The sequence below is a fragment of the Monomorium pharaonis genome, chromosome 10 (genome assembly GCF_013373865.1).
Source record: "Monomorium pharaonis isolate MP-MQ-018 chromosome 10, ASM1337386v2, whole genome shotgun sequence".
In the NCBI taxonomy this organism is placed as follows: Eukaryota; Metazoa; Arthropoda; class Insecta; order Hymenoptera; family Formicidae; genus Monomorium; species Monomorium pharaonis.
The window spans coordinates 17,298,376-17,315,533 of NC_050476.1; the positions used below are offsets into that span (position 1 = coordinate 17,298,376).

The 17,158-nt window shown below is 40.6% G+C and overlaps 4 protein-coding genes across 4 annotated transcripts; 2 read left to right on the plus strand and 2 right to left on the minus strand.

The window, feature by feature from the left end:
* Positions 1 to 1,272: 1,272 nt before the first annotated feature.
* On the minus strand, positions 1,273 to 2,582 carry LOC118647800 (glutamic acid-rich protein-like). The gene is made up of 3 exons (XM_036293343.1): positions 2,515 to 2,582; positions 2,353 to 2,415; positions 1,273 to 2,269 (listed from the first exon to the last, which is right to left on the minus strand). Exon 3 carries the CDS (start codon positions 2,214 to 2,216, stop codon positions 1,797 to 1,799), a length of 420 nt encoding a protein of 139 aa, XP_036149236.1. The 5' UTR covers positions 2,217 to 2,269; positions 2,353 to 2,415; positions 2,515 to 2,582; the 3' UTR covers positions 1,273 to 1,796.
* LOC118647799 lies at positions 2,409 to 3,053 on the minus strand. Its single transcript, XM_036293342.1, has 2 exons — positions 2,695 to 3,053; positions 2,409 to 2,619 (listed from the first exon to the last, which is right to left on the minus strand). The coding sequence occupies exons 1-2, from the start codon at positions 3,029 to 3,031 to the stop codon at positions 2,504 to 2,506; spliced, it is 453 nt and encodes a 150-aa protein (XP_036149235.1). The 5' UTR covers positions 3,032 to 3,053; the 3' UTR covers positions 2,409 to 2,503.
* A 1,740-nt stretch (positions 3,054 to 4,793) lies between these two features.
* Positions 4,794 to 8,907, plus strand: LOC118647538 (kinesin-like protein KIN-7K, chloroplastic). The gene is made up of 5 exons (XM_036292591.1): positions 4,794 to 5,104; positions 6,357 to 6,674; positions 7,676 to 7,904; positions 8,381 to 8,410; positions 8,782 to 8,907. The coding sequence occupies exons 1-5, from the start codon at positions 4,794 to 4,796 to the stop codon at positions 8,905 to 8,907; spliced, it is 1,014 nt and encodes a 337-aa protein (XP_036148484.1).
* A 2,594-nt stretch (positions 8,908 to 11,501) lies between these two features.
* Positions 11,502 to 16,724, plus strand: LOC118647539. Its single transcript, XM_036292592.1, has one exon. The coding sequence runs from the start codon at positions 11,502 to 11,504 to the stop codon at positions 16,722 to 16,724; it is 5,223 nt and encodes a 1,740-aa protein (XP_036148485.1).
* The last annotated feature ends 434 nt before the right edge of the window (positions 16,725 to 17,158 follow it).

The following is a 17,158-nucleotide window of genomic DNA, read 5'->3' on the forward strand; positions in this document are numbered from 1 at the left end:
CACCTGCGTTACGCACTAATTCTAACGCTAATTCACGCTGTAACGCAGATGTCCGACATCTAACTTGGTTCCACGTTCTATGTAATTCTCCCTCGCGCACGTTTCCCCGCTGACTATGTATCCGTGATACCACCAAAGCGCAAGGGAGACAAATTATCGCTGTTATTAATTTGTAAAATTGAACGCTTCGAGATGTCTTCGCGTGATAATTTATTTGATGAGCGTCCGCGACCTAACGGAACTGCGACGTTGAAGACGCCCACCAAAAAATTTTGCGCCACATCCATTCCGCCGGCACTTTGCGCTACTGAACTCACGAGGTGCCAAATGTCCTCGGGAGTTAAGTCTCGCGCCGGACGGAATGATAAGCCGGCCGGTCCATGCGTTAGCTCCGCCGAATAAAAAGTTAATCCGACGTAATCGGACGGAGCGCTCGAGCGTAAAATGTAGGCGTGTAACTCACGGAACGCGTTTTCTATCCATTGTATGGCATTTGCGCCATCAGGAATCGGCCGTATTGAAAATGACGCTTCCCTCCCAAGCGTCCTAAAATTTTTAAAGCGCCGAGAATTTTCCGCTCTTAGTACTATATACTTAAGTTCACTATTCTGCGATTGTCGACGATGTTGTTGCTGCTGTTCTTATTGCCGATGTTGCGCTTGCTCAGCATAATTTTCTTCCTCCTCCTCCTCTGTTTCATTGCCACTCAAGATAGCCTCCTCGTCGTTGTCATTAATAGTTCGCCCAACACCGGCACCGATTTGTACTAAATAATATAATTTTTTTTAGTGGCAAACGAGAAGGAAAACGTCAAAATTTTTAAATCAGTTAATCAGCACATCGAGAAGTATTAATTTAAATTTTTATTTACGTAATAAATTTATATAAAAAATTATAAGTTAAATTTGTCAGAATAATAATAATTTATAAAATTATTTTTTCAATTTTTATCGTATTTAAAAATTTATTTTAAATTTTAATGCAACACAATTATTTTAATTTAATATATTTAATAAAGTTTATACATTTTTTGTTCTTTTTTATAAAACTAGTTTATTATTATTTAAAAATTTATATTTTTTCCCGTGATATTAAAATTGTTAAATCAATCAAATATAAATTTTTTAATGTAAAAAAGGGTTCTTACTTAGACTTTTTTATTTATATAAATTTACTTATTCCGTAAAATTAAATTTTATTTCAAGGTAAATAAAACATTTTCAAATAAATACATGTGCTAAATATAATATTTAATAAAATTTATAAAATACATTTTTTTTAATTTTTTATTTTTTTTTATTAATTGTATAATATTATTAAATGAATTTTTATGTGATGGAAATAATCTCTACAATGTGAGTGAGTGTGTGTGTGTGTTTGTGTGTGTGTGTGTGTGTGTGTGATGTCGTAGTTCCCTGAACCTAATTAAACAAGGATCTCCGGTACCTCCATTCCGTGTTCCCAAATAAATTCACGGATTTGGGAGAGAGTGATTTCTATTAAATTAAAATTATATTTTTAAAATTATATTTAATTCTATATTTTAAAATAATATATTATACTAAAATATTACCTATAGCTTCTACGCCGACGGCGCCTCCTTCCTCTTCTCTCTCTATCACTTCTTCTTCCTCCTCTTCTAACATATTTTCTCCCTCCTCTTCATTTGCCCCTTCTTCTTTTATATTTGACAAGTTCACTGCCTCGATTTCTCCTACTAACAAATAACATAATATTATATTTTTCTGAAATTTATTATATTTTACCTACAATTTTATCTTAATTGTAAAAACTCATTACAAAAACTTACTTTGTGAAAATAACACTTCTGAATCAAGTGTGGTCGGTATTTCTATTTCTTCCTCCTCTCTCTCCTCTTCATTTCCTTCACTCTCTTCCTCTTCTTCGTTTTCTCCTTCCTCCGTCTCTTCATTTTCCTCGTCCTCGTCCTCTTCCTCCTCCTCCTCCTCCTCCTCCTGCTGTTCCTCCTCCTCTTCCTCCTCTTCCTCCTCCTCAGACTCATCGTCATTATCATCATCCTCGTTATCATCATTCTCGTTATCATCATCCTCGTTATCATCATCCTCGTTATCTTCTTCCTTCTCCTCCTCCTTCTCCTCACCCCCATCTTCATCTTCCACTTCTTCCTCCATCTCCCGTTCTTCTCTCTCTTCAAAATATCTCCGCATTGCCTGTTCCTCCCGCTCTGCCACCATTCTTTCGAAAGGGTCCTCTTCCACCGCTTCGCTTTCCCTTTCTTCTTCTCGTACTGAAAAATAACATTATTTTATTATTATTATTATTCTTATGAATTAATCTGAATTAAGTAGGAAAATTTTAAAAAATACTTACTCGGTGTAAATATCGCTGCTGAGTCCAACGAGCTCGGTATCACCTCATTCTGTGAGTCGTCATCTAAAATCATAATTTATTTATTTATTATTATTATTAAACCTATCATGGTAATATTAATTAATTTTTTGAGTAATATTTTGTTTTTAAATTATTGCTTACCAGAGTCCAATACCACAACGGGGATGACGCGAGGGGGTGCTGCTGCTGCTGGTACTGCTACCGCGTTTATATCGTCTTCGGGAACTTCGTCAATTCGTCGTCTTCCTAAAAATTAAAACTTTTAATATGAACTAAACTTTTAACTAAAATTTTAAGAAATATATTTTATTTTCAACTTACGCGCTGGTACAGCTTCCTCATCTACCTCAGCCTCACGTCGTCGTCTCAAGCTGAGACGTCCGTATTGCGTACGGAAAGGGCTTACGCGCGCTACAGGTCTCTCTCCTACAAAAAAGCCGTAATTAAAATAAAAAATATTAACTTTTTTCATGCCAACTTTATCGGAATTTAATATTTTTTTCTTACCTGATTCTCTTCGACGATGTAGAAAAGACTCGATGCACCCACTCGCGTCATTTTCGTAATACCGCTTGGCAGTCATTCGCGCTTCGACGATACGAGTTATTATTTTTTCTATTCGGGCGTTTCCGCAAAAATAGCCGTGCTTGTATAGCATGCACAACAGAGTGTTGGAACACTCTTTTTTTGCGAAACGCTCGAATAGTGAATAATTGATCTCGTCGTCGACATGCGATAAATGTTTAAAATAATTCCCCTTTTTTATTTCTTTACACTGATTACTATGATAAAAAATCGCACTATAATGGCGCGCAGATCCATTTTCGACTTTTTTTAGGGGTCTTTTCTCGCACAAGCAAAAACTCACACACACACAATTGTCTCTAGGAATATGCTAACTCGCACGAAAGCATAAGAACTAGCACTTGTACGTAACGGAACACGAAATTTATACCCTGTAAGCCCATTTTAGGCTGAAAATATTGGGAATAGTGGGTGTGATTTTCTACTTACCCTATTGGTAAACTAGTTTCCCACTTTTCTTCCTGTGCCTGTATCTTTTTCGAAAAATTCATTATTTTTTCTCATGAAAGAGAATTCTCATGCAACACGAAATTTTTACCCAATAATCTCATCTTGCGCTGAAAATATTGGGAATAGTGGGCGTGATTTTCTACTTACCTTATTGGTAAACTAGTTTCCCACTTTTCTTCGTATGCCTGAATCTAAATGAAAAATTCGTTATTTTTCTCATAAAAGAGAAATCGCGCAAAAATTAGTTATTTTCATAGTATAACATTTATATATATTTATATTTTTTTTAAATAAAACCAAATGTGTAATATATTTTCTATAATTTTTGTTTCAGAAGTAATTCATTTATCTGAAAGATAAATCATACACAAACTACTTATCTGTAGCATGTAATTCACTTTCTAAATTTTGACTTTTTACTTAAATTTTTTAACCAACCATGCTTTAATTAATGTTAATTATTTTTTTCTTAAATTTTTTATCTAGATTTTTAAAAATTTTAGCTAAGTCGATGAAGAATCGCATTCTCATTTTTTATTATTCTACGACCAACAGCAAACAATTAGATTCGAGAAGAAAGAATACATGTTCGTGCAAGTTCGATCTTGTCTCATCTCTAACAATTACTTCACATTCCGAATTAAAATTTTTACTCATTACTTTTACATAAATTTTTAGTTCAAAATGTTTTTATAAATAATACTTAATTTTTATAAATTTTACGTTCAATCTTTGTGATTTAAATTTTTGTGTAGCTATCGTAGTGTAATTATTTAAAACTAAAAAATTTAAATAAAATTTTAGTTTATAAAAATTTTATTTACGTTTTCCCACCACTGTCTCATTTGCGTGCGCAACTTTTATTACGTCACAAACAGAGGTGAGGGCATTTCTTGTGATGTAAACGCGAATTCATTCGATATTCTTTTTTTGAAGCGTCAACCTCGCGAACAAAAAGTTTTCTTCAACCCTCTTGAACTTTCGAATTGAGAGTGTGAGAGTTACGCACATTATTTCACTCACTGATTTCATTCTGTGTCTTTATACAACGCAGAAGAAAAAGAAGAAGAAGAAGAAAGAACAATGGCCAACCAGCAACAAAGTATTAATTATAACTCCTCGAACCAGGCAATTTACGATAATCTCGGAACGCGTAACTTCGACGAAGAAAGAAACGAGCGGTTTCATATGCTGCTTACCACTACGTACGGACTTAATAACTCGCAGACGAAGAGAAGGATTACAAGTTGGATTACAATCGATTGCGATGGAGTTTTCGCCGCATTAATAAAAATAAGCGGTAACAATGCTGACGGTATTATTCTCGATGCTGACTCGTGGCTGCAATTTCAAGAACACAGTTTGTTCGCACATGAGTGAGTCTCATGAGCGAGTACTTGAACGACGATGGTAAATTAAAGCTGAACGCCATTGCTATAAAAAACATCTCCATTTGTTTCACTTCGAGCTATGGATCAAAATCAATATTAATAACGTACAAGGAAACTGAGGAAGATCGTTTTTCGGAAGAAAACTCCAAAGATGCTACGGATTCTTCACTACCGACTAAGAAACAGAGAAACTACTCCGTAGCAATAGTGATGCAGAAAACTACATTTCAGGAACTGCAAAATGTAGTCAAATGTGTCAACGCTCATTTAGAACATTTAAAATTGTTAAGCGATAACGTCAATATGTGTGCGCGTCGCTTAATTCAAGAAATTGAACTTAAACTTCCGCTAAGTTATGTAGATTGTGAGATTATAAAATTAACAATAAAAGGAAATCAGAAAGAAATTGAACGTAATGTACGTACTCAAATCAACGATTTAACTTTTCTCGACGCATATTTTAATATAATATTTTTGGAACTGATTTTGCGATGTAACGAAATTATCAATATAATTTTGTCAAAACGTAGAGCATAAACTTTGTTTAATTTTCGACAATTGCTCTGTATTTTGTATGAAAAAGTCTAAGTATTAAAATAAAATAAATTTTATTTTAAACTTCACATATTTCTTTTACTCCCTTTTATAATACAAAACTATTCTTTAACGTAAGAAAAACATTTCTGTTCTGCTTAGTCATCGCATTACAAAAGAATAATAACTTTTCTAACCATCCAAGTAGACAAAAAAAAGACTAACTTTTCCGTTAATGCTTTAAGTTAATCCCACATTCCTTGCATTCTTTAACTTCCTTTCTTTCCCCTGTAGCCTACGATGCTTTTATTTGTCATTTTAGTCCTTCTCTATTTCTTTCCCACCCTCTTTTATGTCCCCCATCCCCCACTGAGCAAGACGTTCGGTTCTAAGTTCCGACATTTTGTCTTCTTCACGACAGTTTCGTCATTTTCCCCGACAGGACTCTAGTCCCAAAATATTCTCCCACTCTCTATTCTAATTCTAGTAGTATATACATGCTAGTCAATCAAGGCTCTGGGGCAGTTATGGGGTGCCAATCAAGGCTCTGGACAGCTATGGGATGCCAATCAAAACGCTTCCTTAAACCTTTCCCCCTCCAGTGACATCATTCCGTCTAGACTCCCCCACCCGGGGTCAAAGGAAAGAGGGAGTTTGTTTTGACGCCAGAGGAAGGAGGAGTGGGGGTTTGTTTTAACGCCCCATAGCTGCCCATATACTACTATCCGATGTAAACCGTCAGGCAATTTAAAAATTCATTGATATGTTAAATGTAAATTGTTAATATAATTTTTACTTTAAGAACACTTTAAAAAAGAGGAACCATAGAATGACGGATATTATTAAGAAGAGAGCGTAAAAAACAAAGGTTTTAAAACAGAGACGAGGATCATATAAGACAATGTTCGAATTGTTCGATCCGTTCTGCGTTTCTACACTAGACTCCGACATTTCATAACGACCGGGGGTGCTAAGGTGCCTGTCGCTTAAAACAATGTGTTCCGATGTACAATATATTCCAAGGACAATAGCATTAATGGCCTCCGCGGAGGAATCCTCCACACCCGGGTCATCTATGGCGACAACTTCCTCCGGCGTAATATCTGTAACAAACGACATATGCATCGCGACCGCGATCATCTCTCGACGAACAGAGAACGATGGTCTGACAAATTGGAGTAGTACAGCGGCCTTATATAATAGTACTGCGGCTAGTACCTGTTGGAAGGGGAATGGAAGAGAAAGGGGAAAGTGGATAATTGGGGTAGACATAGACCAGCCTCTACCAAGCCCCCGTAACTTAGTTAGTTCTCACGTTTACGCAATGTCCGAATGGCGCTGGTAACATTCATGCCATGGAGTAATATACTATACATATATATATATATATATGTGTGTGTGTAAAAAAAGTATACTTTCTTTAGTTTTTAAATATACCGCGCTACTCATGCTACCACGCGCCTAAAAAGAAAATTGAAGATATAATCATTAGAGTCCGAACCACTTTTTTGGCTTTTAGCTGAAACTAAAATCGAATATTCAGTTCTGTATCTGTTTCAGCCAAAATTGAAACCAAAAACTGAAACTTGTGTACAAATCATAAGAAGACGTATGTTTATTTTATTTATTTTGTTTCCACTTTTATATTATTATATTATTATATTATTATATTATATTTTTATATTATTACACTATTACACTTTAGTTCATTGTCTATGTGCACAACATTAACAAACTTTTATATGTATTTCTTTTATAAATTTGAAAATCCTTTTCCAGAATTAAAGTTTATGTATTAATATTAGCTTATGAATTGAATTTCATATCAAAAATTTAAAAAAATTTTCAGATTGCTCTTTTTAGAGCAAAATTTTCGTACTTATTAAACTTTTTTTATTAGAATGTCTACGCTCAATCTGAAAGCGTAATATTGTTCCTAAATATTCACTTCACTTGGGTCCAGGCTTGATTTATGCGTACAAGGTCTAAAATTTTTACATCAGACACATTTTGTTACAAGTCAATGCCAGAAGCAGACAATTTTAAAAATTTTTGACATTTTTTCTACAAAATCGTTACAGCCCGGCTTTGTTATTGTCTATATACTTTAATTCTAGGGGACTTTTAATTTTGTAAATACAATTAAAAATTTGTGAATAAAAAAATTATTGGTAAAACAGAGACAACTTCAGCATTTTCTTAATACTTGAAAGAATAAAAATATTTTTTGTTTTGATATTTTATGTGATTTGTGCATGTAAATAAAATTATTTTTTGTTATATAGACTGTATAATATAAGCTACATAAACACTGAAACAATTGAAATTAATGAAAACAATAGTGAAGATAAAGTTAGCTCCAATAAAAATAAAAATAAATCGTATCAATTTGATAAAGTTTTTGGGCCAGATTCCAGTCAGAATGACATTTTTGAAGACATCGAACCTCTAGTGGAATCAGCACTAGAGGGACAAAACGTAACCATTTTTACATATGGCCATACTGGATCTGGTAAAACATATATAATACAAGAAGAAAAAGGCGGAAATGAAGGACTAATTCCAAGAACAGTGAGTCTTTATATTTTTTATTTATATAATATTATAAGTAAATTATAAATGAATTATAAGTAAATTACAAGTTGGACAACAAGTAAAGAAAAAAATAATTTAGCTATAAGATCATTAATATATTTGACTTAACATTAGTAAATTTAAAATATGTAATATTAAGAATAAAAATAAAATAAAATTTTTAATAAAATTTGAATTTTTTATAATTAATACATTATTTACATAAAAAAAATTGAAGTTATTTTTATGTGATTTCAGATATATCACATACTAAATTTAAATAATACAATAAAAATATATTTCTGCGAAATATATTGTAAAATTGTAGATCTTTTAGATCCAAAAGAGAAAAAATGTGAAATAAAAATGAGCAATAACATAAATGATGAGTTATACATTACAAATTTAGAAGTAAAATCAGTAAAAAATTTTGAAGATTTTAATGCATATTACGAAATTGCATTACGTAACAGGATCACTGCGACTACAAAATTCAACAATCGGTAAGTTTACTGTATATACACACGTTTAGAGATATTACGACAATACTCTACGTATACCTGAACTCTCTACGTATGCACACGAAGATAGGTAACATAGATAAAACCTATATGTTACGTAAACTCACTAGGGAAATGGAACGAATCATTGAAGCGTAATGAACATAAATTGAAAATATTCCTTACAAAAGTAGAAGTACTAATTATTAAAAAAAAATAAAGATAAAAATACGATGTTGACCAAAATTTACACAAAATGTTTTGTTGTTTAAAAACCACCTTAAGACTGAATGTAAAAATAAGATATTTAACTTAGAATATATAATATAATATACATAATAATATATAATAATATATAATATTTTACATTTCAGACATATTTTACATTCTCTAGATCCCATTTAATAGTCAGCCTAAAGGTAATCGGTACACCTGAAAATGAGAAACAAACATTCTTAGGTAGTATTAATTTTTTGGATCTAGCTGGTTCGGAAAAATAATCAGATATAGATCCAGTCATAAAAATGGAAAATCGTTTTATAAATGTCTCTTTATTCGAGCTTAGTTTAATGTTAAAAGAATTTTTACGTAAGAAAACGTGTACCGCCAGAAATTCCAAGTTAACTTATTTGTTGAAACCTTTTTTTAAAGGAAATTCTAAAGTGGTAATGTTCTTGAATATTGCACAATTGAAAGAAAATTTTACAGAATCATTAAAATCCTTACAATTCGGTTTTGAAATTAATAAATGTGAAATATAATATAAGAAATTATATTTTTGAAATATTCTATTTAAGAAAAACATTCTCTTCTTGATTAGTAGCACAAACAAGAACATAATCATAAAATTAAATATAATGTTTATGTTAACTATTTGTACTTACGTAAATATATATATATATATATATATATATATATATATATATATACAGGGTGTCTCAAAACATGTCTCAAAAAGACTTGTAAAAGTGTAGAAGGGATCGAGATAATGTTCCACTTACTTTTATACGCGCGGACAGCTATTGAAGTGTTCTCTCAAATCGTCTATATAGTTGACTTTCAAATCAAGAGAACAGCCATTAATACGGGAGCGTCCCAGATGCGCACAGTAATAAACAGACACAGCAGGCTAAGTGAAACGGACACAGTAACAAACGGACACAGACCAAACGGACACAGTGCGAAACGGACACAGTAACAAACGGACACAGACCAAATGCGCACACTGCACATGCGCACGGACCAAATGCAATCCATGTACATTGCAAGCAGAGTAAAGTCCACATAGGTTAGCGACTTGGACGGGGTGGGTGCGGAAGGGGGGCCGAAGGCTTGCGACTTTCCGTGTGCGCATGTGCAGTGTGCGCATTTGGTCTGTGTCCGTTTGTTACTGTGTCCGTTTATTACTGTGTCCGTTTCATTCAACCTGCTGTGTCCGTTTATTACTGTGCGCATCTGGGACTCACTCATTAATACATGCCATCTCGAAATTATTTTTATCAAAGTTGAAGTACTTTAATAATCCGGAATCGTTTATTTCGTCAAACACATATCTTATCCTATCCCAATGTCTGTTCGTCAAATGTCTTTTTAAATTATGTACGCGAGTAATATCAAACGGTGTTAAACAAAAGCAACAAGGGACCTTATGTGGGTCTCTATTTCCCGTACATATAAAATAAGTCCATGAAAGAAGGTCGTGATCAATTTTAACTTTTTTTCTTTTTTTCTGTTTTCTACTATATGTATAAACGGAGTTGTATAGAATCTTTGGCAAAGGTTCAAAGAAGGACGTAACGGATCATTATCAAAACAAAAACATTGATATGTATGTTAATTATGTCTGTTAGTCAAAACATATTGTTGTATTTCTAATTTGATAATTCTCACAAACAATTTTATTTAAATTTCATTCAATTGTGTCGAAAATAAAATATTACATTTAATTTATAAGCCAACGTAATCAAGCATTTCCTTCCAATTTTAATAAGCTTGAGATATGTTGAGAAATATAGACAAAACTAAGAGACGCGTATTTTTTATATGTACATTCTCATATATCATGTTAAAATATAAAGCACTCTTTGATATGATTAATATACTTAATTGCTGTTATATTTTAATATGTTAATATGATATGTGTTTTATACACATAAGTATATAAATATCAAATAAAAATTACATTATTTAATTAATTTTATTTTTAATTAAGATCGCATAGTCTCACTAATTCACTAACAGTATGTATAATAGATTTAAAAATATAATTTACTTAAATTTATAATATTAAATGTAGAATTTTGCAATATTTTTTAAAAAAGATGGTGAATCAGATTTATAGTTTGACCCAACTGGCAGATTTATTTCTGAATTAGTTGGGTCAAACTATAAATCTGATTCACCATCTTTTTTAATAATTTATCACTGGCGACTATAAGTTTATATAGAGTTTTACTTACAAATCGTTTGTAATATGTGTCAATTAATAAACTTAATTATTTCAATATGAAATTTGTTCAGAATCGGAATTAATGCTCGGATTCGGAATTATTGTGCACGGGGCTTTAATCAGCAGTGGCCGTGACCCCACATAGGAATTTGTTTTAAAGGTCTGGAAATCATACATTGCCTAATAAGGAAATGTTTAAAGTACGCGCATTGAGTTACCCGGCAACGGAAAGATGCTCCGAGCTTCATTCATTACCACCTCGTTTCTTTTGTCTATCATTCGCGTCGTTTTTTTTCTTCATTCTGCCGTAAGAATCTATCACGTCCGCATCGTGACCGCTTCGCTCTTCGCGACCGTATTGTTCTATCGCGACCATCTCGTTCTTCGCGACCGCTTCGCTTCTCGCGAAATTCAATCTCGCGGCATAAGAGTTTAATTTGTTAATTGATATTTGCAATAAATAATTGTTAAAAGGAAAAGAGACTAGAGCCAATTTTCCCCTCGTTCGTTCGTATTTTTCGGTCCTTCTCACACGCGCTCATACCTCGCGCACATTTTTTGGTCCTTCGAGCCGGATACTTTACGTAAGTGAAGTGCGTGCCACAAGTGAGTGCTGTGATCAAGAGAAATTCGGAGAGCATTGAAATGGCAGCCGCAGGATTGATCCGAAGCCAGCGAGCGTTACACGGGCGTATCTCGCGCACCGTGGATAATCTGAAGAAACTCGGCCAGGCGAATATCACGACGGGAGCCGTCGAAGCTCGTTTGGCAGGGTTGGAGAAGTACTGGTCGACCTTTGAGAGCCAGCACGAAACACTCCTACGAGAACACTGGGATGCCCTTAGTGAGGACGATTACGTAACCGGAGATCTCATCTCGGTAGTCGAGGAGACGTATTACGTCAACAAGGGCATCCTGAACGATTTCGCCGCTCAGGCAGCGCGCTCCGGAGAAGCGAGTACCTCATCGACGACCACGGTTACCGTCAGCGAGGGAACCTCGCACAGGACGACCTTACCGCGTATCCAGCTACCGCAGTTCTCCGGAAAATATAGTGAGTGGAACTCCTTTCGAGACCTTTTCCTCTCGATCATGAGACAGGATGCCTCGACCTCATCGGTGGAGAAACTTCACTATCTTAAGACGTGCCTCAAGGGTGAGGCTGCATTACTCATTCGCAACGTGCCGACGACGGCGGAGAACTTCGAGCGCGCTTGGAACACTCTGGTACGACGATTTGAAAACAAGCGGCTACTGGTACGTTCTTTTCTAAGCGAGTTTCTCGCGCTGCATCGAATAAAGGGTGAGTCAGCCTCAGAACTGAGTAATCTGTACAATCGCGTTCGAAGCACGGTGGATTCGCTCGAGAGTATCGGACGACCGGTCACCAGTTCGGAAGATTTCTTTGTGCATTCCATTGTTGAATTGCTCGACCCGCATTCGCGACGCGAGTGGGAAAATTCTATAAACGACTCGACCGACCCACCGTCATACATCGAGCTGCAGCGGTTCATCGAACGCCGGCTGCAGACTCTCGAGGCGTTGCAACCTTCAAAATCGGAAACCGTCGGTACCAAGACGGGTTCGACCGCAGCCCGTCAATCGCGAACGCTGCATACGCGGCAGCAAGAAGTTAAACGCGGCCGCTGTTCCATGTGTCGTCAGGATCATTTTACGATGGCCTGCGACACGTATAAGTCCAAGACCGCCGTCGAACGGAAGAAACTCGTCGAAGCGAAAGATTTGTGCGTCAATTGCCTCGGCCGGCACAAGGTCAGCGAGTGCGCCTCGACGAAACGCTGCGCTTCCTGTAACGAGCAACATCATTCGACGTTGCATGACGCTTTCCGCGAGAGTGAGGCTGCACTCACAACTGTACAACACGCGCGTCATCCGCCCGAGAGACCGCTTACGCGGCTCCTTGCTACCGCGCGCGTCCGCGTTGCCGATCGATTCGGCTACCTTCACGTTTTCCGCGCGCTCATTGACCAGGGCTCCGAGTCATGTCTCGTTACGGAGGCGCTAGTTCAACGTTTGCAACTGCCGCGAACTCGGGCTTCCGTAGCCATATACGGAGTCGGCGGAGTACAAACGGGAAGCGCTCGAGGTCTCGTCACACTGCAAGTCTCCCCGCTGGGAAAGGGGCCCACGCTGTCCGTTCCTGCGTTGGTTTTCCCTCAACTCAGCATCTACGAGGGAACTGTGGAAGCAAGTACCAAAACCTGGAATCATTTGCGCGGTCTGGAGCTTGCGGATCCGGAATTCTTGGCGACCGATCCCGTCGACCTCTTGCTGGGAGTGGACTTCATTGCCCTTACTCTTCTCGAAGGAGTGCGTAGAGGGGGACCCCAAGAGCCTGTGGCGCAGCAAACGACCTTCGGTTGGATGTTGTTCGGGCCTACCGGCCAAGCTGAGCCCGCGTGCCGCGTTGCCGCCAATACTTGCCGGGTGGAGGAGGATCTGACCGCTCTTGTTCGCAACTTTTGGAAACAAGAAGAGCTTCTCTCTACTACGCCTCCGCTTTCCCAAGAAGACCGTCAGTGCGAGGAGATGTTTCGCCTGACTCACACTCGCACGGAGGAAGGACGCTATGTTGTCCGACTTCCCACCAAGGAACCGCTACCGGACTTCACCGCTACGCGCATTTCGGCCTTGCGCGTGCTTAAGAGCATGGAGAGACGGTTCGCCCGAGAAGAACGTTTCCACCATCTCTACCGAGACTTCTTGACGCAATACCGAGAGCTGGGTCACATGTCCCGCGTTGTCCAGGAGGAGGGAACAAACCGAGTTATAAATTATCTTCCTCATCACGGAGTCATGAGAGAGGCGAGTACGACAACGAAACTACGCGTCGTATTCAATGGCTCAACCCCCACTCCTGCTGGTCGCACGCTTAACCAGTGCTTAATGACCGGTCCGAATCTATTGCCACCGCTGCCGGAAATTATTCTACGCTGGCGGCAACACCGCTACGTCCTAGCCACGGACGTAGAAAAGATGTTTCGGCAGATCGTCGTTCATCCGGACGACCGCGATCTGCAGCGCATCCTCTGGCGTGATGTGGCGACGGACGACATCGCTGAGTACCGTCTCGATACTGTTACGTACGGCCTCGCCTGCGCTCCCTACCTGGCCATGCGCACCTTACACCAGCTGGCCGACGACGAACGCGAACGTTACCCCCGCGGAGCTGCCGTCTTGGAACGAGACGTCTACATGGACGATGTGCTCACCGGCGCCGCTACCCTTGAGGAGGCCTTGGAACTCCGTCGCCAGCTGACCGATCTTTGCACGGCGGGCGGCTTCCCGCTACGAAAATGGTCGGCCAATGACTTTTCGCTGTTGGACGGTGTGCCAGCTGACCACCGGATGAAACGGGAGCTCCGCGATTGGCATCCTCAAGAGGCTCACTCCGCCCTTGGTTTACAATGGCACCCAAGAACCGATGACTTTTCGTTCTCGACCCAGCAGATCTCTATAGCAGGATTCACCAAGCGCTCCGTGTTGTCGCTCACTGCCCGGTTGTTCGACCCCCTCGGATGGCTGGCCCCGACGGTGGTGAGTGCCAAAATCGCCTTCCAGAGCACCTGGCTGCTGCAGTTGGGCTGGGATGACACTCTGGACGAGGACTCCGCGAAATTTTGGCAGCGATTCCGAGACGAGCTGCCGCAGTTGGAGACGATTCGAGTGCCACGCTGGATCGGCGTTCTCAATACCAGTCTAGAGGTGGAGTTACACGGTTTCGCCGACGCTTCCGAGCGAGCCTACGCCTCTGTCGTCTACCTGCGATCCTCGGAGGAGGGGTCGTGGAGGGTTACACTTCTTGCAGCCAAGACGAAGGTCGCCCCAATTAAACCGGTCACGCTACCTCGTCTCGAGCTTTGTGCTGCAGCTCTCCTGGCGCGACTCATTTCCCAGCAGAGAAGAGCGCTTGGTCTTGAGCGAGCCCCTCTTCATTGCTGGTCGGACTCCACGGTGACGTTGGGATGGATCCAAGGACATCCGTCTCGCTGGAAGACCTACGTCGCCAACCGAGTAGCTGAAATACAGACCACAGCTCCGGACGCGCTGTGGCATCACATCCCAGGTCAGGAAAATCCAGCGGATTGCGCATCCAGAGGTCTACTACCCGGTGATCTTGTGAAGCATGAACTCTGGTGGCGAGGACCTGCTTGGCTGTGGCTCGGGACATCGGCCTGGCCTTTAAAGACCGGATGTTTGGACACGACCAAGCTACCTGATGCGCGGACTCGTGCTCATGCTGCCGTCACAACCACACTGACTGACGAGGAGCCAGCCGAACTCCTGCGATTCTCGTCACTCAATCGACTACTGCGCGTGACCGCCTGGTGCCGACGTTGGCTGCGATTTCGTGGTGGACGCTCCTCCGTGGACAGAACCGTCGAGCCCTGTTTAACGATGGACGAGCTAGACGAGTCGCGGCTGCAATGGATCCCGAGAGTGCAGACTCAGACATTCCGGAAGGACCTGGAGGCGCTTCGACAGAGCCAGTCTCCGCGGCCTTCGACCTCCTTAATTAAATTAAATCCAATTACAGATTCTCGCGGCCTTCTTAGAGTGGGAGGTCGTCTGAAACATAGCCTGTTAGATCCTGAGGAACGTCATCCGATCATTCTGCCAGCCGACTCGCACTTCACTCTGCTGATCGTCGAAGACTGCCATCGAAGATCCTTACACGGCGGAGTGCAGCTGACCCTGAGTTTGTTGCGTCAGCGTTATTGGGTTCTGCGAGGTCGCGCCCTGACGAAACGTGTAATTCACCGTTGCGTGAGATGCGTGCGTTGGAGGGCGGCACCGGCTCCACAACAGATGGGTGACCTTCCTCAAGAGCGGGTGAGACCCTTTCGTCCATTCCTCAACACCGGCATCGACTACGCTGGACCTGTACAATTGCGAACAACCAAGGGGCGAGGTCATCGTTCGTACAAGGCGTACGTCGCGGTGTTTGTGTGCCTGAGCACACGCGCCGTTCATCTGGAGGTCGTGTCGGACTATACGACGGAAGCCTTTCTAGCCGCCTTACGACGATTCGTCTCCCGACGCGGCTTATGCCGTACCTTGTGGAGCGACCGCGGCACCACCTTTGTCGGAGCAGATGCCCGCTTGCGCGAGCTTTTTTCAGAATATGGATCTGAGCGACGGCGACTTAACGACGTCCTCACGGCGGAGGGAATCCGATGGCGGTTCAACCCGCCGTCAGCTCCACATTTCGGCGGCATCTGGGAAGCTGCCGTTAAATCTTTCAAGCATCATCTGCGGCGCGTCCTGGGGAATGCGACTTTAACATTCGAGGAGATGACGACCCTGCTGGCGCAGATCGAAGCCTGTCTTAACTCACGACCTCTGCAGTCTCTCTCCGACGATCCAGAGGATCTCACCGCTCTGACGCCCGGACACTTCCTGATGGGAGATGTCCCCATTGTAGTGCCGGAACCATCGCTCACCGACGTTCCAGTGAATCGTCTCACCCGGTGGCAGCTTGTGCAGAGTATGCGGGACCACTTCTGGGCACGCTGGGCCCAGGAATACCTCCATTCGCTCACTCAGCGACCGAAATGGCTGAAGAAGGAGTCCAGATATGAAGTCGGACGGCTGTGTCTCATCCGACAGGAGAATAGCGCCCCGGCTCACTGGCCACTGGCCAGAATTATTCGAGTGCATCCTGGCCGGGATGGACTGATCCGCGTTGTCGCGGTGCGGACTGTCGCGATCGAGAATGGCCGGGTCGTTCGTAAGGACTTCACGCGGCCTATTACGAAAATCATTCTTCTGCCAGTCAGTCATGCCGAAGAGATTGATAAGGAGGACGCCGCGCAAGGGGATACGCCCCCCACAGAAAACGCTTAATTGATTTTTTTCTTGTTTTTGTTTTTTCTTATTATCGTCTCCGGGTTTAGTTAGTTTTGAAATCTATTCGCTGAAGCCGAGCATTCGCCAGAAATCCTGCCGAGGCGGGCGGAATGTTCAGAATCGGAATTAATGCTCGGATTCGGAATTATTGTGCACGGGGCTTTAATCAGCAGTGGCCGTGACCCCACATAGGAATTTGTTTTAAAGGTCTGGAAATCATACATTGCCTAATAAGGAAATGTTTAAAGTACGCGCATTGAGTTACCCGGCAACGGAAAGATGCTCCGAGCTTCATTCATTACCACCTCGTTTCTTTTGTCTATCATTCGCGTCGTTTTTTTTCTTTATTCTGCCGTAAGAATCTATCACGTCCGCATCGTGACCGCTTCGCTCTTCGCGACCGTATTGTTCTATCGCGACCATCTCGTTCT

Bases quoted from the DNA above. Each gene is read 5' to 3' on its own strand.
- LOC118647539 (XM_036292592.1), top strand. From the start codon at position 11,502: ATGGCAGCCGCAGGATTGATCCGAAGCCAGCGAGCGTTACACGGGCGT.
- LOC118647538 (XM_036292591.1), top strand. From the start codon at position 4,794: ATGAGCGAGTACTTGAACGACGATGGTAAATTAAAGCTGAACGCCATT. The intron at 5,105-6,356 runs GTGTGCGCGTCG...ATATATTCCAAG, and splicing joins TTAAGCGATAACGTCAATAT to GACAATAGCATTAATGGCCT. The intron at 6,675-7,675 runs GTAACATTCATG...TGAAAACAATAG, and splicing joins GCAATGTCCGAATGGCGCTG to TGAAGATAAAGTTAGCTCCA.
- LOC118647800 (XM_036293343.1), bottom strand. From the start codon at position 2,216: ATGGTGGCAGAGCGGGAGGAACAGGCAATGCGGAGATATTTTGAAGAG.
- LOC118647799 (XM_036293342.1), bottom strand. From the start codon at position 3,031: ATGCTATACAAGCACGGCTATTTTTGCGGAAACGCCCGAATAGAAAAA. The intron at 2,620-2,694 runs GTAAGTTGAAAA...TTTAATTTTTAG, and splicing joins TGAGGAAGCTGTACCAGCGC to GAAGACGACGAATTGACGAA.